At 40.1% G+C, this 24594-nt stretch overlaps 1 protein-coding gene across 6 annotated transcripts in view; it reads left to right on the top strand.

The window, feature by feature from the left end:
• Positions 1 to 24594, top strand: part of fstl5 (follistatin-like 5) — an 810780-nt gene that overhangs the window by 642107 nt on the left and 144079 nt on the right. For all 6 annotated transcript variants that reach the window (XM_069926256.1, XM_069926258.1, XM_069926260.1 and 3 more), the window contains 2 exons: positions 5066 to 5186; positions 18532 to 18693. In XM_069926256.1, the coding sequence (XP_069782357.1) occupies positions 5066 to 5186; positions 18532 to 18693 (283 nt within the window). The remainder of the gene's footprint in view (positions 1 to 5065; positions 5187 to 18531; positions 18694 to 24594) is intronic.

The raw sequence follows: 24594 nt of genomic DNA, 5'->3' as shown, positions 1-24594 counted from the left end.
AAAATAAATGAAAATAAGAAAAAGCATAGAAAAGAAAGTTTTTAAAAAGTAAGAAAACAAGAATAGAAAGCTGGTAAATTTGAAGTTGCTTAACCTTTCCCCTGCTAACCCCTCGATGAGGACTGGATAGTGTTCCATTGGTTTCCCTTCCTGAAATCCACAATCAATTCCTTAGTTTTATTGATGGTGAGTGCAAGGATGTTGTTGTCCTGCAGACTTCCTCATTGCCATATGTGATTCTGTTCACTACTGTGGTGTCATCAACAAATTTGTAACTAGCATTGGAATTGTGCCTAGCTACACAGTCAAGGGTGTAGAGTGAGTAGAGCAGTAGACTAAGCATGCATCCTTGAGGTACGCCTGCATTGATTGTCAGTGAGGAGGAGATGTTGTTACTGATCCGCACTTGCAGTGGTCTTCCGATGAGGAAGTCAAGGATCTGGGGCAGAGCAAAGTACAGAGGCACAGTTTTGAAGCTTGCTAACCTGTTCTGATGGTAGGATGATATTGAAAGCTGTGCTTGACCATATATACTCGTGTAATAGTCAATCCCATGTAAAAGTCAATCCTCCCCTATTTTGGCTCAAAAATCACATATTTTCCCACATATTGTAAATATACCAAGCTCTCAACTCCCTGACCACAATCCCTTGCCTAGGTTGCCTGCTCATCCAAGCTCCCAACCTTCCGACAAACCCTCACCTTGGCTGCCTGCCTATCCAAGTTCCCGACACCCTGACCGCATGCGCTCACCCCGTCTGCCTACCCACCGGAGCTCCCTATGCCCTGGCCCCAACCCATGACAGCTCCTGATGCCCCAACCTTGAATTCTCACCCCTTCTACCTGCCCACCAGTGCTTCTGATAACCCAGCTGCCCGCCCATTGGAGCATCTGATGCACTGAGTGCAGTTCCTCACCTTGGCTGGTACCCATCCAAGCTTTGAACGCACCCATTGAGGACTTACCATCCAATCCAGGCCACCCTCCCACCCACCTGAGATCTGACACCTTGAATGACGCAGGTACTTACCCCTATCAAAAGCAGTATCCGTGTAAAGATTGATGACCCAAATTATGCAAGTAAATACAGTAATCAATGAAAAGCAACCTGATGTAGGCATTGCTGTTGTCCAGGCTGAATGGAGAGCCAGCGAGATTTCATTTGCTATGGAACGATTGTGGCAATAGGAAAATTGCAATGGGTCCAAGTTAATTCTGTCCATGATCAACCTCTCAAAGCATTTCTTTCCAGTAGATGTGAGTTCTACTGGGCGATACTCTGCTAATTCATGATAATTCTGGAAAATGCATTGCAAGGACCATAATTGGGATGGAAGTAACTCTCCAAAAAGAAGTGGCAGAGTGTGCAGGAACAAAGCATCCCTGTGTGCTTATTCAATTGTTTATTGACAAATACAGAAAAAAGCTTTGTTTTGCATTCTCCCCAGGCAAGTCAACCTATACTAAGAACAGCAGGTATCAAAATAATAAAACGTGCTGAGTATAGAGTTACAGCAAGTCAAATTGTGCAGTGTATAGTGTTACAAAGACAAAGTGAAGGGGAGAGAGAAAGGTACTGTTGAAACAGTGAGGGGTCCATTTAGACAATAGACTGTAGGCGCTGGAGTAGGCCAATTGGCCCGTCGAGCCAGCACCGCCATTTTTCAGATTTAAAGGTCTGGTAGTGAAGATTGTTGGGAGTGGAGATTGATCATTGATGACAGGGGAGGTCCCAGCTGAATCAGTGGAGGCTGAACAGAAGATGAACAAATTGACAACTATGATCATTTATTTGTCTTTGCATAACAAAAACCCACACATACTGGTAAGAATGGGAGTGACTCCTGGCAGACTATCAGAAGATAGCCCTAGTCAATCAGCTTTAAAGTTGCCATTGTCTGCAGGAAGTGTTGTGGAAGGAATTTCAATTGACTTTAAAGCTTCTGGACAAAACAATGAATTGGTAGCCATTTTCTTTTGAAATGGAGCTTGGTGAGGAGAATAGTAGAGGGTACAATGATTCTGGAGGAGAGGACGTATGGTGGAGAAAAAGATTGTCATCAAAGGCTGTATCTGATCAAAATCATCAGGGAACAAGTCTACTATCTAAACCTCAATAATGAATACTTTATGACCAACATCATATTGATGAAATTTACCTTCTACTCTTATATTTTTTTCTGTCACCTACATAATCTTTTATCTGAAATTCTGAAAACCGAAAACCTCCAACAACGGAACATTTTTTTACTGCGTGTACAGTATATTTTTAGATATTTACCTTGGTTTGAGCCAGTTTAAGCATGAAGTTTTACTGTATGTTTTACTTAAAAATGCAGGGATTGCCCTTCAGCAGGATTTCAGTAACCTCGCTGAAAGGTCATTTGACTGAGGGAGTGGCTTGGGGGAGAGAGCAGCAATGCAGCTCTGCTTGGAAAACAGGGAGAGAGTGGCAGCGCAACTCAGGTGGTTTAGCGGAGAGAGAGCAGCAGCATAACTCGGGCAGGCAAGTCGTGAGAGAGCAGCAGTATGGCTTTGGCGGGCAAGCAGGGAAAGAGCTTTCTATCTTTTTCTCACTTCGTTTACATTCCAACGATGCTGCGACTCCCCCCTCCCCCAGTAATTACTTAAAAATAACCCCGTTTTAATATTATTCAGTTATCCAAAAAATTATGAAATCCAAAAGATGTGTCATCCCAAGGATTTTGGATAAAAGATTAAGCACCTGTACTATTTGCAACTGGATTCTATCCCCATAATTCTCTGCACTATCATCAAATTATTGCTGGCACTGTGCAACTCTATTCCTTTTGTAATCATACTCAGTTCCTTGCTACAGGATGTGACAGATTATGTTATATTTTATATTGTATATAGATATGTTTTAAAGGAGATCAATTGTGGCAGGTTTTTTAGATAGGTCACACGCAGATACAAACACTTCAAAACAGATCTCATTTAAAATGCCAGAGCTCAGCTCAAGTCCAGGCTCTGAGTGCCTTTGAAAAAACTTTGAAGAATGCCTATAAGAACTTCAAAAGTAGGTGCTAATCAGACATGCTGTGGAGTAATGGATTATTATTTTGGAAAGCAACAGATGAACTCAGAAGATTAGGTCCAGAGCTGCAGTCTGACTGCAGTTGGCTGTTCTAAGAGGGTCGTGTACTTTTTTTCTCAGAGAGAGAGAGAGAACTCAGTTCTACAGTTCAGCAGTAACAGCTGGGACTGGAACAGGACAAGCTGGCAAGCTTGTGGAAAAACCCCATTTGGAAGATGGGTTGTGAGTACTTAGTTCAAAGCCCTTGTGGTTCATTCAAGAGGAGAGGACTGGCTGTATAATGTTTCACTTGAAATAAGAGAAACAGAAAAGGAACTCTGTGGTGACCTGAAAGAAAGAGGTTAACATCTGGAAAACCCTGATGGGGCAAGTTTCTTTGGCAAGACACTGACGTGGCTGATCTGAAGGAATCAGTTGTGTCCAACAAACAACAAATCTCTCTCTGAAAACTGACAAGAATCTTCTTGAGCTCTAACCATTTACCTTTCAAGCACCAAAGCCTGTTGAACTTTATAAATGTTAAATTATGTGCACAGTATAAGAATTGCCTGATACGAGTGAACTTGGAGAAGTAAGAAGTGAGATTAGACAATGAATCAAAGAACTTTTCTGAACTTACACACTCATTACCTACATGTGTGATTAGAATTAGAAGAGGGTTAAGTTGTTAATAGTAATAAGTTAATGTTTGATCCTGTTTTCATGTTAAAAGATAATTAAAAGCAACTTTTGATTAAGTAACCATTTGCCTTGGTAAATTTCTATCGCTGCTGTATTTGGGGGTCCTCTGGGCTCATAACAAGGACTAAGCCTTGGATAAACAGGGTCTTAGTCCAGAACCTAGGGACTGAGACTCAGTGCATCAAAATAACACCATTGTATGGAATCCAGCTCCATATTTTTAATGTTGATCCACAGGATTGATGTATAGACCAATGATCCTCCACTCTACCATTGCTTCTGTTTTATAGAAGTGGACTGGCAGAATTTGGCAGCAAGTTTGAAAACAGTGATCAAGTTTGATCTCACCCACAAAATTATTGGCAGTTTGTACATATTGGCAGAATTTACATTCCATGAGAAATTTAGTTTTTGTTTAGATGTTTGTTTTAAATAAAATGGAATTCATTTTACTGAAAAGCAATTTGAAACAGAAAATGCCGAGGATATTCGTCACGTCAGAGACCACTGTTGAAGGGAGAAAGTCAATGTTCCAGGTTGGAAGAACTAAGAAAAATTAGAACTCGGAGGTCTTGTAAAAGGGTGGAATGAACAAATGGAATGTAAGCAATAGGGTGGAGATCAACCCATACCAACTGTGTTGGTCCAAAAAGGCGATGAAGGCTTATTAATTGCAGTTATTTCTCAGAAAGATTGTAATTAGAAGTAAATGAATGAGCAAAGGGGAAGATAGATTCTTTCTTGGATCATGTCAATTACAATATGAGAGGTGGTTACAAATAATTCATCATTTTTATTTAAAAAATAATAATATTTATATTTCTGCTTTCAATAGTCCAAGTGAAAACAATCAAATCAAGATAAATAAAATATTCTTTACATGAATGATTTGCTGTCAAGTAATTTAAATTCCTTTCTTTCCATTCTCTGTGTCTCATCTTGTGATGTATGTTTACCATGGTGAGCATTAAAAATTCCCTGCTCCTGTTTGTCACTTGAAATTGAAATGGAAATTATCGCTAGTCTCATAGCAGCCACATTTCTGACAGCTATAAAGACAAGGCATGGTTGACCTTTTTTATTCAAAACTTTTCAATATGCTTTAGCCATTATATTATGAAGAAGGTAATTGCCTGCAATTTGCTGTTTAGCAGTAATTTGCATGCTTAATAGGTTTGTGCATTTTTTTTCAGCTTCATCACATTGAATGATGGAGGATTTTTTCTAGGACTTGTTTAGATTTCCAAACATGTTTTATTGAGAGCAAAATGTAATTTGCATTTTTTTTTAAATAATTTCCACTAAAACTGATTTTATACCCCTAGGATTTTGGAGATGATGGCTCATTGTATATAACCAAGGCAACAACAACTCATATGGGAAACTATAGCTGTCATGCAGATGGCTATGAAAAGCTCTACCAGACTCATATACTGCAAGTGAATGGTAGGTACATTTTTAAAATCTACCTCATTTCTCGTGATATTATACAACCTTAAATTTTTGCACGTCCCTCTAGTTGTTTTGCTTGGTATGGTTGAGACTTAAGATGGAACTGGGAGCAAGCTATGAAATAAGGCTATGAGGTTTAGTAATGGGATGCACTTAATGCATCCTGATTGGTTTAAACTATTTTTGGAAGTTACCAAGTGAGTGGTCAAAAGTGGATGCACAATTTATTTATTTTTTTAGCCTTGTGCCACAAAGTCCCACCAGGGAAAAACATATTAACGTCACAAAGCACACTTCCAAATGCCTAAACTCATTCTTTGCAATTTTATTCCAGATCAGTAAATGGGTGAGCAACTCCCATAGAAGTTTGCTTAAATATGTATATCCATGCATCTCAGAACATATTAGTTCAGGCCTGTACTCCATCCATTTCAATAAGGCTTGCACAGTGTAATTTAAAGACTTCATAAAACGTATCATATAAAGCTTCACAAGCATGTTGAACTTATTTGTTTAGTGAAACCCACAAAATAAATCTTAGACTCACTTGGGATCATTCTTAGTCTTGACCTAGCACATAACTTGTATTTGGAGATCATCCATCATCTGGTTTTCTTCAACTGATAAACAGTAATGGAGGATTGCTTGACAACCACAGCTTGTTTGGAGCTTCTTCCCTTGCTGTTAGATGTACTGGTGTCTATCAAGGGCAGAAGGTGGAAGAACATCAACGGGCATCTGAATGCCCGAAATGGTTGCGTTCAATTGAATCTATTTGATGTTCTGAGATGCAAACATCTCGAATTAAACAGTTAAGCATTGTTATGCGCAAAATATTTCAATTAAGAAGTGTAATTTGTGCATTAAAAAGCTTGTCTCCTATATTAGCAATAGGCATTTCATTGATATCACTGAATATATTTCACAGCTGAATGCAGTTAAATGTAAAGTTTTATTACTGTCTCCAATTGACCATGCCAGAGCTCTTTCACCATCTTGATATCTGAATAATTTAACAAATTGAATCTTGAAGCAAAGGCCTTTTCTTGAAGATGACATTGATATTGAAATCTAGTTTTATTAATAAAGAAATGAGATTTTTGAGTTGTAATTCACGTTCTGTGAGCTGATATGGAATCCTCATTTCAATTATATTGGAGTTGTTATTTTGTACATTTTTCTTTAATATAATTTTAAATCTGTTTTCATTATGAATAATCTCAACTAGACTTATTCATATTTTATTTGAACTTCAGTTACATTTTATTTATAAAAAAGAATTATATCAGAATCATTATTTCACCATATTTTCAATCAGATCATTCCAAATCATTTTGGCAAAAGAATTCAAATGATTTCAAAGGAACAAACAAATATTTCAAAGCTACATGGTATGGCCAGTAACTGGAGGTCAATATCATCATATATTGGAGCAGTTAAGCTAAATCAATAGATGAGATATGTATTTAAATAAGCAATTACACTCATCATAAAATGAAAGGTATGGTTAGCATAGCAGTACAGCGCCAGAGACCTGGGTTCAAATCAGGAACTGTCTGTAAAGAATTTTTACATTCTCCCCATGTCTGCGTGAGTTTCCTTTGGTGCTCCTCTTTTCTCCCACAGTTCAAAAACATACAGGGGCTGTAGGTCAATTGGGAGTAATTGGGCAGCGTAGGCTTGTGGGTCGGAAGGGACTGTTACTGTGTTGCATGTCTAAATGGTATTAAATTTATAGTGTGAAAAATATTAATGGAATTAAAAAATTCATGTACTTCTATTAAAAGAACAAAACAGAACCACAGCTGAGTTAGAGATGAAGTTCTCTTGTTTAAGTTTGCCTCACCACACTATATTTCTGGCATGAACAAGTTATTTAAATCGTGTAATGACCTACAGCAATACATCTTCAAAGTGATTGAATACCATAACTAAAGAACCAAACTGAAATGATGCTTCAAAGTCCCCATCACGATTTCCATAGAATGGCTTATGCACTTTCCATGTTTTTAGATATTTTTCACAATTTAATAATTTTAGGTTAATGCAATTTTTTAAAAGGATTTTTTTATTTATTGATGACTTGGGTCCAAGACTAAGAAATTGATTTTGTGTTACAGTAGAAGCTAGTTATATTTTCTTCACAGGCACAGATCACCATCAAAGTATTTATCTTTCTTTTTATTAGAACTATTATTAGTGTTTTTCCAGTTTTACTTTTCATTTCCACCAGAGTTTATACATTTAATTGCAGTACTGTGCATTTTATTTTGTCTTTTTCTTTGCCAGGTTTATAAAAATCTTACAAAAATAAGGTATATGGTTCCTTAAAATTAGCTTTACTGGTAGTCAGTGCAGTGACGGGGTACTGAACTTTAAGATCAGCCAATGTCTCGTTGAATGGCGGAGCAGGCTCGAAGGGTCGAATGACCTACTCCTGCTCCTATCTTCTATGTTTCTATGTTTCTATGTGAAGAAGCCATTTGGCATACTTGGCTTTATCATTCAGGGTACCAGGACTCTGTCATGTTACAACTGTATGGGATGTTGTGGGGGACTGTACAGAATGTGGTGTATATTTCAGGTCATGGATTCATAAACTTATGGAGTACAGATCAGGCCCTTTACCCCAATTTATTCATGGCATTCTGAGCTAGTCCCATTTGCTTGCTTTTGGTTTATATCCTTCTAAACTGTTCCTATCTATATATCTGTCCAAAAGGTCCTCTGAATGTCATAATTGTGTGCACTTCTACAGTTTCCTCTGGCATCTTCTTTCAGATATAGATAGACTGCCCTCTGAGTGAAAAGGTTTCTCCTCAGGTCCTTCTTAAATCTCTCCCATTCAACTTTAACCTATGTCTGTGATCACTCACTTTGTCAGTGGTTTTTTTCCCACTCACATACCACTTTAAGTAGTCCCTATGACATCAGTGCTCTGTGATTAGTAAGGGACTCCAAAGCTCCGGTGATGTAAGTAGCGGCACGGTCCACCATGAGGCCCCCCTCAAGGAATCGGAGTGAGAGGTTGACACCCCAATCCTATTACCATGAGTAGCATTGACTGGTGGACACCCCCTAGGTCCAGATATGCCAACTTGAGGCGATCTATCAAAAACACTTCTTGCCTGCCACCAATGTCTATAACAAACGTGGAGCCGTCATTCCATAGCACCTTGAAAGGACCTTCATATGGCCATTGCCACAGCGTCCTGAGGGAATCCCTGCACAGGAATGCATAAAAGCAGTCCTTGAGTTTAGGCAGAATGTATGAAGTCGGAGACCCATGTCAGGTGGTTGGGATAAGTGCCAATGTACCCACCTTCTCCCTCAGATGCATGAGTACTGAAGTGAGAGATTCCTGCAACCCACATGCTGATGGAATGAAATCTCCTGGGACTGTTAGGAGGGCTCCATACCCCATTTCTGTGGAGGATGTAGCCAGATCCTCCTTCAGTGAAATACAGATGCCTAAAAGTACACAAGGCAGTTCATCTATCCAACCTGGTCCCTTTAGACTTGCCAAGAGAGCAGTTTTCATATGATGGTGAAAATATTGGCCTGGGGATGATAAGCTTTTGACCAATTGAGCTATGTGCCCAGCAATTGTGTGATTGCGTACCATAACCCTATCATAAACTGAGCTCCTCTGTTAGAGGAGGTATGCATGAGTAGATCAAAATATGCTATCCAATTGGTGATGAGGGCTCTCGCATAAGTTAAGGCAGAAGTGTTGGAGAGCGTGACAACCTCTTGCCACTTTGTGAAACTACCACCGTGAAGAGCTGAGTAGTGCCCTTGGCAGAGGTAATGGGCTGACGATATCCACCTGAATGTGATTGATCCTGCCCTGCATGGGTGCAAAAGTCTGTAGTGTGGCTTTGGTGTGGTGCTGAAGCTTTGAGGTCTGGCACTGGATGCATGTCCTTGTCCAAACGTCGATTTGCTTGCGCAGACCGTGCCACACAAATTTATCCGCCACATGCCTTGTTGTCATCCTAATCGAAGGATGAGCCAAAGTGTGTATGGCATCAAATGCCCGACGTTGCCACACAGTAGGAACAATGGGTCTCAGTTGGCTGGTGGATACGTAACAAAGCCACAAACTTCTCATTGTAGCACATTTCATAACCTCCTTACAAACGAAATGAACTCACATTTGTAGAATAAGAAATGGAAGTCTGCAGAAGTAAGGTAATAACTGCCATATAATCAGTTTTAGAATGTTTTTAGGTGATAAATATTGGGCAAGTCAGCAAGGAATGCATCTCCCCACTTCTTTGAGATAATGCTGTGGAGACCACCTGAAAGAACAGAAGGAATTGACATTTCAAGATAGATTTGAAAGATGGCAAATAATCACATGGCACATTGCTCACTTTAGTACTCCACTGGGATACCAGTCAAAGTTTGCACTCAAGCCTTTGAAACAACACCTCAGGACCTGACTTTCTAATGTGGGGGTGAGAGTGGTACCTTGCTGCAAATTGAGTCATGGTTTTAAAGTAGTTCTGTAACATTAAAGGGATAGAGATACTCCCAGAGGAGATCAAGGGGCAATATTACAAATGTGTTCAAAAAATACAAAGGAACTTGACTGATAAAATAAGGAGCCTTGATCTCCTTTCAGATGCTATTGCATCCATCAGTTTTTGTCCGATAAGAGAGGCACATTAGATTGCCTGAAATTGAATGCATTATAAGAAATCCTGGAAAGGAAGCATTGAGCTACATGTTTCAATAACAGTCATCTCATATTCTATCCACAGTGCAATTTAAAATAAAACCCTTTCAATATTATTGAGCTAACATTATTCAAAGCAATTTAAAATGCAGCTTGAATACAATTGATAACACTCTTAAGTCTCAGTTAGTAGATTGTATTCCCCTCTTGTGCTGTAACTGTCAGTAAATACAGGAAGTAACATTGTATTTTGAAGCTAAATATCATCCACGATATTTCTGACATATCTTCAGACAGAAAAAAAATCCAAGGGTGTTGATAATCTCGGTGCCATAAGTTTTGATAGTAGAGGCTCTGCCCACAATATTGTCCTTAAGAATAAGACTTTGTCACTGCACTTTTGATAAAGGTCACATTTCAGAAGCAATCTGCATGGCAATTACCAAGTTGATATTCAGAGTACAATTGGCCAACGATAGTGTGGAGTGACAAGAATACACAATATACCTAGCTTGAATTTGAAGTCATTATCACACTCCTGTTGCAGTTTCTGTTCTGTTCATAGTGAAATAAAGCACTGAATACAGGTAAATAAGAAATCTCCAGAGGATGGAGTCTAGTGCAATACTCAAAGTTGCTGGAGAAACTCAGTAGGGCATACAGCATCCATTGAAAGCAAAAAGCAATCAACATTTCATGCTTCGACATCTCCGGTTTCAACTAAACATCAACTTCTCAAGTTCTGCTAACTGCCTGTCCATGGTCTCATTTACTGTCAATCAAGGTCACCCACAAATCTGCTATCCCATCTGGACATTCTCCAACTGGATGGCATTAACATTGACATCTCTGGTTTCTGCTGTCCCACTCCCCATTCTCCCTCTCTTCTCCATCCCTCTGTCTTCTCTCCTCCAGCTCTCCACCCCCCCCTCTCCATTCTCCTTCCCTCCTGTTTCCTGGTGTGCCTTCCCTCCCTCATCCACCTATTACTTCCTGTCTGTGAGGCTGCGTTCCTCCCCCATCCCATTCTTCATTTTTTTTTCGGGTGCCTGTCTATATTTTCCTCATACCTTGATGAAGGGCTTAAGCCCAAAACATTAGTTATGTATCTTTTCTATATAATGTACACTGTCTAATCTGCTGAGTTTCTCCAGCTTTGTGTTTTTATTCCACACCTGCCGTAACTGGTCTTGAATCCTTCATCATTACTGGTCATAGACAAGAATAATTTGTGAATTTATGATGCATTAATGTTGTAAACGTACCACTCACAGTGAAAACAAGAGGTATTTATGTTCACCACTCTGTGGTAGTGTGGCATCTCTCTCCTCCACTCAGCAAGATCAGAGTTGCATTCACCTCAAATTTCAAATAAACAGTTGAATACCTTATCCTTAAAACACAATAAGCCTAATACAATGAATAGATAAAATGATAGACTGACATATCACTGTCACCCAAGCCAAATGTATTCCTGTGACAGACAGAACAGCTCTGGAACTTTCATCAAACTAACTGTGAACTAACACTCCCTTTCAATTTGCTAATTTTAATAAAATTTAACTTTTTTTGATGTGACCTTCATTTGTGCAAAGCTTATGCATTACAGAGACATGTCATCGGAATAATAAATAGAGATAAAATCTCCAATTATTTAGTTTAAATAATCGAATTAGTTATCTTTTACAATTGCTACCATCCCATGGACTTTGGATGCAAAAACATCAACTGAGATTGACCTGTTATGTATGTCACTGTTCTGTCAACACAGATACTTAACAAGAGAAAATTGGCAGTGGATAGTCGCATAAAAAAGTTATTGTCATGTTTCTTCCTAAAGTGCACTAAAATGGTTAATTATTTACTTCATTTTGTTTATACTTGGCATGATAATTGGTCATAAAATAAAACTGGAATTTCATGTGTTGACAGTTATGGCTGTTAATCGACTTAGGATAGATTTGAAACATTTAACTCATAACTGCAAAATGTAATGAAGGATCCAGCATTCGTAACCTCCATGACCTGCAGTAACACGTCCAAAAAGGATCCATGGAGCATTGGAGGAAATTGATGATCCATAATTCAATTCCGTGCCTCATAAATTTATGCTCTTGAACAAGAGGTCAGAAAACTGAGTGAAAAATCAGAAAAAAAATGGCAATTTCTGACATTAATTTGTTTAATGCAGTGGTTCTCAACCTTTTTTCTTTCCACTCACATACCACTTTAAGTATTCCCTATGCCATCAGTGCTCTGTGATTAGTAAGGGATTGCTTAAGGTGGGATGTGGCTGGAAAGAAAAAGTTTGAAGACCACTTTGAATCATACTAAACTAACTCATTATGTGCACGGTTTCATAACTCCAATGGAAATGGGCCAATGACAATTTTTCTCAAGCAAAATATTTCAGTGGCAATTGGGTCTGGAGCAGTGAATCTCAACCTTCCTTTCTCACTCATATATCATCTTAAGCAATCCCTTACTAATCACAGAGCACCTATGGCATAGGGATTACTTAAAATGGTATGTGAGTGGAAAGAAAAAGGTTGAGAACCACTGGTTTAATACTGACCTCAAACTAGCTTTGAGATAGGACAATAGAACCCTCTTTTTGAACCCTGTGTTCTATCTGATTAAGGCACTCCCACCATGCAATTAAATGGGAAAGGAATTGTTCAATGTTTCCAAGCCATGGCAGTGTATGATAGAAGAACATCTGTAAATGGAGATGCTTCTTTGTCATTCTAAGCATCCTGTAGATGTCACAGAAAATGTTGTGCTGAGTTGTTGCAGCTGGACACACTGCAGTCACACAGCATTGTCACTGGAGTGAGGGATTTTCCCAGGTAGTTCATTGGGAGTGTACTGACAATAACCACACCAGCAGTGCGAGTATAAGACAGCTTTAATAAACTAATATGTACACTAAGAGGTCTTGTCTCTCTGCAAGATGAACCTGGAAGGCTAGACTGTAGCTCTGGACTGCTTTATATACAAGGTCTCCGGGACGACCCCTGGTGACCTAGTGGTGTAATTACTTATCACCACATTCACCCCCGTTTCAAAAAATTGTTATTTCCCCCCACCTGCCCCCCATCCCCCCCCCCCCCCCCCCGGTCCTCCTTCTCTTGTTGGTAAGTTCATTAAGTCCAAAATTTTTTGTGGCTTCCGTTGCCTTTTGGAGCTCCTCGGCAGTGGTATAGGGGTGGGGAGTGCGGTCTGCCTTTCGGCCTTTCTTGGTGGAGGTCTTTATGGTTCTTTCCTTGCAGTTCCCCCACTTATCAGGGTTTATCCAGAGAGCCAAGCCCACGAACCAGGTGAGAGTGGGAAGTACTAGATGGCCATGTGGCTGTGTGGGCTGGGGATCCTCTTGTATGGGATTAGGTCCTACCATCAAGTCTAGGGTGGTGATATTTTCTGGGGCAGGCGTACCCAGGGTCCTGATTTCCGGGGTGGGTGGTATAGTCCTCTGGAATGACTCGATGGACGACTGTTCTAGTAATTGCTGCTGTGCTCCTTGTTGATCCATAGACATCTGTGTTTTCTCCGCGTTGTTCACACATCTGGCCGGCACAAAATCCCTGGTGGGCACCAAGTCTTCTCTTCCATCTGGGAATGTGACGAAGGCATAGTGAGGGTTCACGTGCCTCAACTCCACTCGATCCATCAGCGGGTCCGCTTCGTGGGGTCTGCAGTGTTTCCAGAGAACAGGTCCCGATGTCATCATCCATTTAGGTAGCACTGTGCCCGTCGTGGCTTTCCTTGTGAAAGAAAAGATACATTAATGTGGGGTCACGTTAGTGGCAGAACACAACAAAGAACTAGGGCTTCTGTTTGTGAGCATTCTCATTAGCATGAGAATGGACCTTGGCTGTGGCCTTGGGGCTTCTGCAGACTTTGCATAATGCCCACATTTTCCACAGTTCGAACAGACATTTTCTCTGGCAGGGCAGAGGGTTCTAGGGTGCTTTCTTTGTCCACAGAAAAAGCTCTTGGGACCCTCAAGGTGTTGCTGCTGCTGTGGAATCCTGTGAGGCAGCATATTTTCCTTTTCGTGGGGCTAAAGAGTCCAGCAGTGTGACGTTTGTCCCAGCCTCAGGGTCCTGTGAGTACTCCTCCAATTCTTTCCTGGTGCTTTCTAAAGCTTCTGCAATAGTTTCTGCCTCATCTAGCCCCACCATTCATTTCTCCAGCAATCGATGTCTCATCTCAGTGGATCGTATGCCTGTGTGAGAAGCAGAGATGTCTTCACAGATTTCACTCGAGACAAAAATTGAGAACAAAGAACATTTATTTTGCAACAGTGCAAAGTTGGGTGCTTCCCCTTACCCTGGGAATACACACACATACTGGGGATTACCCAACTTTTTATACATTCTATTTCAGTACAGAGATACCTCCCCCCTTAACATTCTTCTGCCTCCTGGATTGGTTTAGCATTAGGTAATTCTGCCTATGCAGTTTGCTTCTGTGTGTAAACTTGTTTACCAGGAAGTGTCATGTCTTTGTTCTTATTCATAAATCTCAACCCCCAGGACTTGCTAAATCTATCTACTTGCTATATTCTATTATACTGCTTAACCCTTCCTCACACTCCATTCTTACTCCACCCTTATTCAACCCATCATAATTCATTCCTATTTAGCACTTGCTTGACTTCTTCGCACACCTGCATCTGTCTCTAATAAGGTCTTCCACATACTCCTGAACAGATATTTAAAGTTGCAGCCTCTCGCCATATCTTTCAGAGAGAGTATAAAGTCTCTGGCAGACTCCCCTACTTGTGACCTGGTCATGAGCCTGTATCGGGGGTGGAGTTCCCTATGCCCCTTACTGTAATGCCTCTGCAAAATGCTCATCGCCTCTTGGTAGGACCTGGCATCCTGTATAAGGGAGTAAGGGTGGTCTCCCAGGTGCGCTAATAGCAGCATTAATAGCTCTTTCTCCGATGCCTCAGCACCCTCCACGTAATTCAGAAGGCATCTCTGCCAGCGGCTTAAGTGCCTGCTGGCTCCGGGATTTCTGGGGTCCAGCTCCAGCCTGTCTGGTTGCAGCACATGGCTAAGCCGCAGTCTCTGGTCCCTTAGGTGTAGCAAGGGTGGACCCTGGGGTACTGGGAGTTGCTGGTAGAGCCTCTGTGGGGCTTGTGTCTTGCTGGAGGAGTAACCTGGGTGCTTAGGGCTGTTGGCTGAGTCTCTGGCTTTGGGACATTTGCAGTGGGCTTAGGGGGGGATTCCCAGCCGGAGCGTTAGGTCTTTGTGGTACTGGGAAAACTGCTGCTGGGGGAGTGACGGTAGCGGTGTCTGCTTTCCCTGGCTCTGGAGTGGTTGGGAATTCTGCACATATGTGGCAATTGGGAGCATGACTTGTGGAGATCCTTCTACCCGCGCTTGTAGTAGCCCCTTTCTGATTGGACCGGGGTTTAGGGTGGCGGCGCCTGTACCAGTGAACCCATGGGCAGGCAGGGCTCTTGGCTGTTTCTTACCTGCCTTATCATACTTCTGTGGTCTTCCCCGCATTCCACCACAATTCCAGTACAGCGGTCCCTCACCATCTCTGTCCTCAGATGCATATGCATGCTGGTCGTCCCTGGATTCCATTCCTCAGGAAGAGTCTCCAGGTGGTCAGGAATGCGCGTTGGAGCAGAAGCAACTTCCATCCTAGTAGTTATGATATTAGTTTATTAAATTGTACTGCCAATAACCACACAAGCAGTGCGAGTATAAGACAGGTTTAATAAACGAATATGTACACTAAGAGGTCTTGTCTCTCTGTGAGATGAACCTGGAAGGCTACACTGTAGCTCTAGACTGCTTTATATACAAGGTCACCAGGGTGAACCCTGGTGAACTAGTGGTGTAATTACATATCACCACAGGGAGTTTGTTAAATAGCTTGCTTGCACTGGATAGCATTTAGCATCTTGAGTGTTGTTAGAGTTTCACTCATCTTTACAAATGATTGGCATTCCATCATACTCCCACTTTGTTCCTTCAAAACAGTCATTCTCAATGGGGACCCAAAGCCTGAACCCCCCCCCATCCCCACAATGCCTGTAGCCACTCCCACCATTGGAGCTCATTCAAGTTAAAGAGCTGTTTCCTTTTCATGTAACATAAATAGTGTTTATGAATTTTATGTAGTCGGTAGTTGTCTCCGCTCCATCCTCAACATTCATTGGAGCGACTTCATCCCTAACATCGAAGTACTCGAGATGGCAGAGGCCGACAGCAACGAATCCACGCTGTTGAAGATCCAACTGCGCTGGGTAGGTCACGTCTCCAGAATGGAGGACCATCGCCTTCCCAAGATCGTGTTATATGGCGAGCTCTCCACTGGCCATCGTGTCAGAGGTGCACCAAAGAAGAGGTACAAGGACTGCCTAAAGAAATCTCTTGGTGCCTGCCACATTGACCACCGCCAGTGGGCTGATATCGCCTCAAACCGTGCATCTTGGCGCCTCACAGTTCGGTGGGCAGCAACCTCCTTTGAAGAAGACCACAGAGCCCACCTCACTGACAAAAGACAAAGGAGGAAAAACCCAACACCCAACCCCAACCAACAAATTTTCCCCTGCAACCGCTGCAACTGTGTCTGCCTGTCCCGCATCGGACTTGTCAGCCACAAACGAGCCTACAGCTGACGTGGACATTTACCCCCTCCATAAATCTTCATCCGCGAAGCCAAGCCAAAGAAAAAGGCAAGAAGTATGGAAGAAACTAAAACTTGACTGCTTCCCAGGGAAGTGGGCCCATAAATTTTGTGCAGAGTTGTAAGGGGGTCATAGCTAAAATAAGGTTGAGAATGGACACTTTAAAGGGTATGGTTTTGATGAGTCAGTGATGAAGGGGCCAAACCTTTGAAGTGCTCTTGCAACCATGGTACTTTTGTGAGTACTCTGTAAGTTTCTGGTAAATGGTGCTCTCCTGGGCATTGATGCCATCAGTAATGGATATGTCACTGAATGCCAAGGAGAAGTAGCTAGACTATCTCTTATTGGAGATTATCATTTACCAAGAATTCATGTGACATAGATGTTACTGGCCATTTTCCAGTACGGAGCCGAATGTTTTTCTGGTCACATGGATTGCAGACATGGACTATTCTGACATCTGAGAAGCTATGAATGAATTTTCAATTCCATTGGACAATTCAATTTTACTACCTCTCTACTTTTGAGATTAATTATCCATCTCGTATGAGAGGCTTATCATTGGACAAGACCAGACAAGGATTGTGTAAGTCCTGCAGGAAAGGCAGAGCATTGAACAAGCCCATTGGTCAAGTTTTGCAATTAAGATTTGCAGATTAAAGAGACATCATTGAATTCCAGATATATTTATTTAAATTATTTTTAAAATATAAGCTACAGCACCGTAACAGGCCCTTCTGGCCCATGTGTTCTTGCTGCCCAAATTCCTCAAATACTTAGAGCCGCCATATATTTTGAAGGGTGGGAGGAAACTGTAGTACCCAAACGAAACCCATGCAGACTTGGGGAGAATATGGAAAATAAACAACATGAATCAGCTATCATCCATTCATTAATCCATACTATGTAACAATTTACTATGTACTATATTTACTAGGTATTCATCATTATATTTATTTGATTTACTATGTAACAATTTATACACATTATGCTACAAAGTTACAATTTACACACATTATATTACACAAGTAATAATCCATTATGTATTCACTACACAAAGCCAGAGTAAATGAATAGAAGATAACCGTGGCAGGATACTAGGAATAAGTCAAAGATAAGGTTGCAGGTGGCAGGATATGATCGAACTCCGTGATTCAAAACATGATAGGTGGAAAATTATTGTGGCAAGTCAAGAAATGAAATACTGCTGAAAGATTTGATTGTGAATGATTAATTGCAGAAATGTAATCGTCAGGAATACGACATAAAAAGAGGTTGTGTACTGTGTTCGGTGGGCAGTCAAGTTTTTTTTTAATTGCCTCAGCCTTTGTTTGCAAATAAAGGTTTAAACTTCTTGAAGAATTCTCCGCATTTCCTAACTGTTTTGAGACCTCTTAAACCATGACAAAAATGCACAAGCTCTTTACTGACAGCACCAATTCGAACCCTGATCGCTGGCACTTTAATACCATTGCACTAACCAGCTGGACCATTGTTAGTGAGTCATCAGATTGCAAATAACAGTGGAAAAAAAAAACATCTTTGACAATTGAGGAAGCAAATAAACGTCCAAACAACTCCTCCTGCGATGTCCTGTAGTTGAAATAATGCCTTAAAAATCCAGTTACTTTTCTTTGAGCTGGGAGTGACTCAGCTCAGAGAGGTTTCTTCTGCTGATTCTAATTAACATCAGCCTGTAAAATAGTTCGGCACTTGATTGCTCTCCTCTGTGAAAAGAGGAATTTCCAGTGGATCCCGACATCCTGAAGACATGTTGGAAGATTAATTGGAGATTCTAGTGAAGATAAGTGGCAAAATAATTTTTTTTTTAAAAAGTGAATTGATCTGCTAATGAGTGAGATTTATGTGCAGAAATTCTTTTGTCTTTTAATCAGAATTCAGATTGATCCTCTCATCCATAACATTTCACTGTCTTACTACGAGCAAGACTCAGAGCTGCAAGGGAATCACTGACGTACTTTATGGTTCTTTCCTTCCAGTTCCCCCAGTTATCAGGGTTTATCCAGAGAGCCAAGCCCGCGAACCAGGTGTGACTGCAAGTCTCAGATGTCATGCTGAAGGCATTCCGAATCCCTTGATCAACTGGTTGAAGAATGGAGTTGACATTATGCCCAAACTGTCAAAGCAGCTCACTCTGCAAGGTAACATGGGACTCATGTCGATTAATATACTGCTTTATTGAAGAATGTTTTGGTACCAAGTTATATAAAACTCCGAAGTGGTGGCATATGTAACGAAAATCTTAAAAATACATGTTTATTTATAAAATATAGGATCATGAGGTGTTCATAATAATACAGAAGATCATTATGTTGTTTTTTTTTTGCATCCATTTGCTTCATATTTGTTTACATTTTAAAGTACTGCATCCCAATAACTTCACACTCTTGTAAGAGGTATGAGAAGATGGAAACCCTGACAGTATTAGTAACTGTTTTGGTTGCTTTCTGCTGTACCCAGGAAATTCTAAGAAGTATTGAGCAATCTGAGCTCTCTTTTACCCTATTTTCAATCTCTCACTTTGTAATTTTCCTGTAGTTGACTTACCCATCACAACTTTTTCTCAATCCTGATTGCATCCCAACTATTCTAAATTACTATTCAATTTCATAGAACATAGAATCATAAAACACTACAGAATAGAAACAGGCTTTTCTGTCCTTCTAATCTGCCTAGTCCTACTGACCTGCACCCCTGCTATCCATGAACCTGTCTAAATTTTCCTTAAATGTCAAAATTGAACCTGTTCCTCCAAATTAGCTGGAAGCTCATTCCACACTCCCACTACTCTCTGCATGAAGAAGTTCCCCCTAATGTTCCCTTTTTAAACTTTTCATCTTTCATGCTAAACACGTGCTCTAGTTTTTATCTCACTTAATCTCTGCAGTCTGCGTTCCACCTTCGGCTACTGAGGGTGAAGCCATGAGGGAGCTTTGTGATGCCATCTGCGAAGTCCAGATTTCCCACCCTGATGCTGCCATAATTGTTGCTGGCGACTTCAATCACACCAACCTGTAAACAGTCTTACCACAGTTTCTGCAGCATGTGAACTTCACCACCAGAGGAGAGAACACCCTGGATCAGGTGTTCACCAACATCCCTGTTGCATACAAGGCTGCATTTTGTGCCCACCTTGGTTACTCTGATCACATATATGAGTAGCAAACTAGGTCTGTTCGTAGGGAGATCAGGATGTGGCCGGGGGTGGGTGGCATAGAAGTGCTGAAAGTCAGATTTGAGACCACAGTCTGGAGCTGTTTCAGGCAGGTCACCTACAATGGTCATGTAAACATAGAGGAATGCACGAGCTCAGTGACTGGCTACATCAACAAATGTATTGAGGATGTCACAAAGATCAAATGCTTCACAACCAGGGCTAACCAGAAACCAGGGTCAGATGTAGAGGTCTGGGCCCTTCTCCGAGATCATGATGGTGCCTTCAGGATGGGGGATAGGATGGCATTAATATCAGCCAGGTCTAAACTCTCCCGTGCAATCTGGAAGGCAAAATGAGGGTTTACACAGAAGATCCGCAGACAGTTGTGTGACACTGGTGACATAAGGTGCATGTGGCAAGGGATCAGGATGATTATGGATCACAAGTCAAACTGGCAGCATCATGTTGTTCTTCCGTGAAATCTGTGTGATGAATCCAACAAGATTGTCCTTCTACCTTTTCTGTAGTTGGACTTGTCAGTAGCACCTGGAAGGGGCCCTTCCACCATGGTTCCAGATTTTTCTGACCCCAATTCTTGATCACGATATATAGTCTCCTGACTGAAGCCAGAGTTGACCCTCTTCCCTCTCTTCTGATTCCTCATGATAGCCATGGCGTACCTGCAAATGTAAAACCTGAAATATGTTAATTAGTTCTTTGGCATACTGAATTAATTCTTCTCCCAAGGACAGCAAATCATATGCTGCAATTTTTCTGGACTCTGTTCCCAAGGTGTTTGTGGGGGTCACCCGTCGATTACCTCTACAGGCGATAAGCCATGGACTGGTCGCAGAGAGACCCACATTTCAAATAATGCCAGGGGAAGCACCTTTAGCCAATTTACTCCAATTTCCTCTGTTAGTTTATTTTTCATATTCCATTGCCTTATCCACAATTCCTTTCTGTGGATGATGGGATCAATGAAATTGTTGCCAAATATCCAATTGATTACAGTTCCTCAATTATTTTAGCCAAAACATGAGGACTTCTGCTGAACTAGTCCTCATTTTGCTGAACTCAGGCAGTCCGAATCAGGGTATAATTTCCTGTAATAGTACACTTCCCACCAAATGGTAATTCTGCTGCACCCGCAGGAAAAAGGAATCTTAGGATTGTAAGTAATGTCATACATGTTCTCTGATAATAAATTTGAAATCTGAATTTAGAGTGGTATTGTCTGTGGTGGCTATTGCCTCTATCCATCGATTGAAAACATCTACTATTGCTAAACAATATTTGTAATTATGTACACATGGTAGCTGTGTATAATGTTTACAACTATGTACACAGAAACGTAATAGACTGACATTGTCTTATCTTGGAAGCTAAGCAGGCTCAGGCCTGGTCAATACTTGGAAGGGAGATTGCCTAGAAATACCAGATGCTTTAGATTTCTGTGAAGGGCACTGGACAAAGTGTCGACTCTCTGTCTGGCTTACCGTAGACAAAAGTTAAAAGAATTTTATGTATGTTACATTTTAAATGTAGTATTACATTCCAATAATGGAACCTTCACCTTTAATATCAAGTTGTAAGCCATTTTTCATGAGGCACAAGATATTCCCTTTCTGGGTGTGGTGATACAACCATGGGATTGTCTATGACTGCCTGTGCCTGTCTGCCTGTCGCCTATTGAAGGGGATAACCTGCAGGGAGGTAACCTTGGAAACTGGCTCCACCTACTCCCTGCCAATCACCAGCCCCATAAAAAGGATCACACCTGCCCTTGGGTAGGAGGAGAGCACATGGAGCCAGAAGGGATACTGAACCTTGTGTGCAAGTTTTAAGCTAATTTAAGCCTGTAGTACAACCTTCATCGTTTGATCTTATTTGTTTGCACTGCAGCACACCACCCCGGGATTATGTTTTTTTTTCAATTCATGTAGCCTTTCTCTCTGGTGCCTGTGCTAATTTTTGGTGCCACCATGTTTGCAATAGCATTTCTACCATTACTTCCTTGCCCAGATGGGTACAAGTATGAATGTAATCAAGCAAGAGTGGTAGAAATACATGTATTACACATATTGACCCGATGGTGTTATTCATGATCCAGTGATTGGATGGGTCTTGCATCCCACTTCAACCCATGACTGTTGTTCCGTGGCTGGGGTGTTCATGAATATTCACTTGCTTAACCATGGTTTTCTCCTACCTCCCTCCTCTCCTCTTGTTTCTGTCTACCATCCATCCATTCAAATTCAGCCTTGTTTCCCATGATTTGGGTTTCCTGTCAGCTCTACAGACCACTATCCCTTTCTTACATGCATCGTTCCTCCAACACACCAACATTTTTCATTCCACCTCTTTTCCGACTCTTGGTCCCACAAATTTATCAATTTCTTCCTCTTTGATCTCTCATCTTTCTCCACAACAATAATTACATTGACTTTTTATATCATTCAATATCCCATGTTCCCGGTATTGGCCAACATTCTTCACCCAAACTTCGGACCTTAGTGACATGCAAAAAGATGGATTCCACTTCCCAAAAATATTGATATTGATTTTATTTTTTTTCTCTCCCAGAAACTCTGTCACTTTTTTTTTCAAAACTTTATTTATTAATTTTAACATATGAAGAAAGTAAGTAATTCATGTACAGAAAAAATACAAAATAAAGTAATACAAGTACAAAGTAACATAGTTAATACAATACCAATCTCGGCATCTCCCCCAAACAACTAAAAACTAAGACTAAAAATAAACTATTTTTAACCCCTAACCCCCCCCTCCCCACCCCCACGATAAAGAGTGAAGAATTAATACTATTAGTATAATTTAAATATATATATTTATATCTTAAAAAAAAGATCGATATATATAAAAAAACAAAAAAAAATATTAATTAACTATTAATTATTAATCCAAAAAATTTTTATTATATAAGAATATATATGAAAAAACAAAAACAAAAAGAACTTAAACAAAAAAAACAACTAATAAAAAAAACTAGAAAAAAAAGAAAAAAGAAAAAAAAGAAAACATATATATAGAAAAATAATATAATAAAAAAAGTTTTTTTAAAGAAAAAAATGATTAATTCAAACTTATTTAAATTGTATATAATCAATAAGTGGGGTCGACTTTAACTCATAAAAAGACATCTTATCTTATATAAAAAAAGATATTCTTTCCATAACCAAACAAAACTTCACCTCTGAATACCACCTATCTAAAGACAATACATTTCTATTCTTCCAAGTAATCGCTATACATTTCTTGGCCACTGCCAGCGCTAAGTAAATAAAAGAGATCTGGTAATTATCTAATTCTAAATCAATCAACGGTTGCATATTCCCTAATAAAAATATATCAGGGTCTAATACAATATGAAGATTATATAGATTATTAAATACAGATTGAATACCTTTCCAAAATTGTTGTAACCGATCACACAACCAAACAGCATGTAAAAAAGTACCAGAAACCTGATCACAACGAAAACAAAGATCTGACTTACTAAAACCAATTTTTTTTAATTTTTCGGGTGTTAAATATAATTGATGTATAAAACTATAATGAATCATCGCCAATCTAACATTAATCAATTTTCAAACACTATTACGGCAGATTTCAGACCAATCTTCTTCAGTTATTGTTAAACTTAAATCTTTTTCCCATTTCATTTTATCTTTATCCCAATCTATTTTACTTTCACTTTCCAACAAAATACGATACAAACCTAATATATAACCCTTTTTTGGAAATGAGAGCACATATTTCTCAAAATCAGTTTCAGACAGTAAATTCATTTGACGACCGCATACCTGTTTTACAAAAGATCTTAACTGATAATACACAAATAAGAAACTCTGTCACTTGATTCCATTTATTTCTTCTCCCAAATAGGATTGAGCATGCAGAGGTCAGCCGTATCCAGAGCTTAAAACACAACCATACAATTTGTTGTCACCACCAACAAGCTGGATGGGATGAAATATTGGACAGCAAGCTACACTTTCAACTGCTGTGTGATGGTTACATAGATCCATGGAATCATGAATATTAGAATTTCTGCAGCACCAAGTCTTTCTCACTTATTGACCGCATACTGCCTCCTCCAAAATCAAATTATGCAGAATTATTCCCTTGATCTCTCCCTATCTCTCTGCAAATTATTTTCCATATCCAATTCCATTTTGAAACTGTAATCACCATCGTTATCGACAGTTAGGTATGCACCATTACCACTATATATATATATATATAAATAATGTTTATTCTCGCATCCCCATCAAATTAAATCTGTCTTCAAACCATCTTTCTCCCCTTTATATACCAATGAAGACATTGTACCTCATGCTAAAATTTCCCCTTCATATCTTCCATCCAGTGCAGGAACATAATAAATAGGCACAGTAATAAGGGCTAGGCAGCTACTCATGCTTCCTTAAGACGTACTTTCCTGGCTGTTTCCCTTAAACTTGACACCTTAGAGCTGAAAAAAATCTTCTTTCTCTATTTGACCATCAGTCTCAACAGCTCTCTGAGATTTAGTTCCAAGGATTTATAATACTCTGAGAGAAGATAATCCTCTATGTTATCTTCTTCAGTAGGCAACACCTGCTTTGAAACTGTTATCTAGTTCTAGTTCTTCCCCAAGAAGAATCTACTTAGAAACTGCTCTCTCAGTCCCATGAGAATTTTGTGTTACCATAAGATCACTCCATATTGTTCTTAACTCCAGTGAGCTCACTCAAACTTTCCACATAAATGTTCAACCTCCAAAATGCCTCCAATGCAACCTTGCATTTGAAATTGAAGTTGTTTTTGGTTCTGTGAAAGGAGATAGAGGGAAAAAAATGAAGAGAGAGAGAGCAAGCTA

The sequence above is a fragment of the Narcine bancroftii genome, chromosome 3, assembly GCF_036971445.1.
Source record: "Narcine bancroftii isolate sNarBan1 chromosome 3, sNarBan1.hap1, whole genome shotgun sequence".
In the NCBI taxonomy this organism is placed as follows: Eukaryota; Metazoa; Chordata; class Chondrichthyes; order Torpediniformes; family Narcinidae; genus Narcine; species Narcine bancroftii.
The sequence above is the reverse complement of the archived record's forward strand: the minus strand, read 5'-3'. Positions and strand labels throughout refer to the sequence as shown.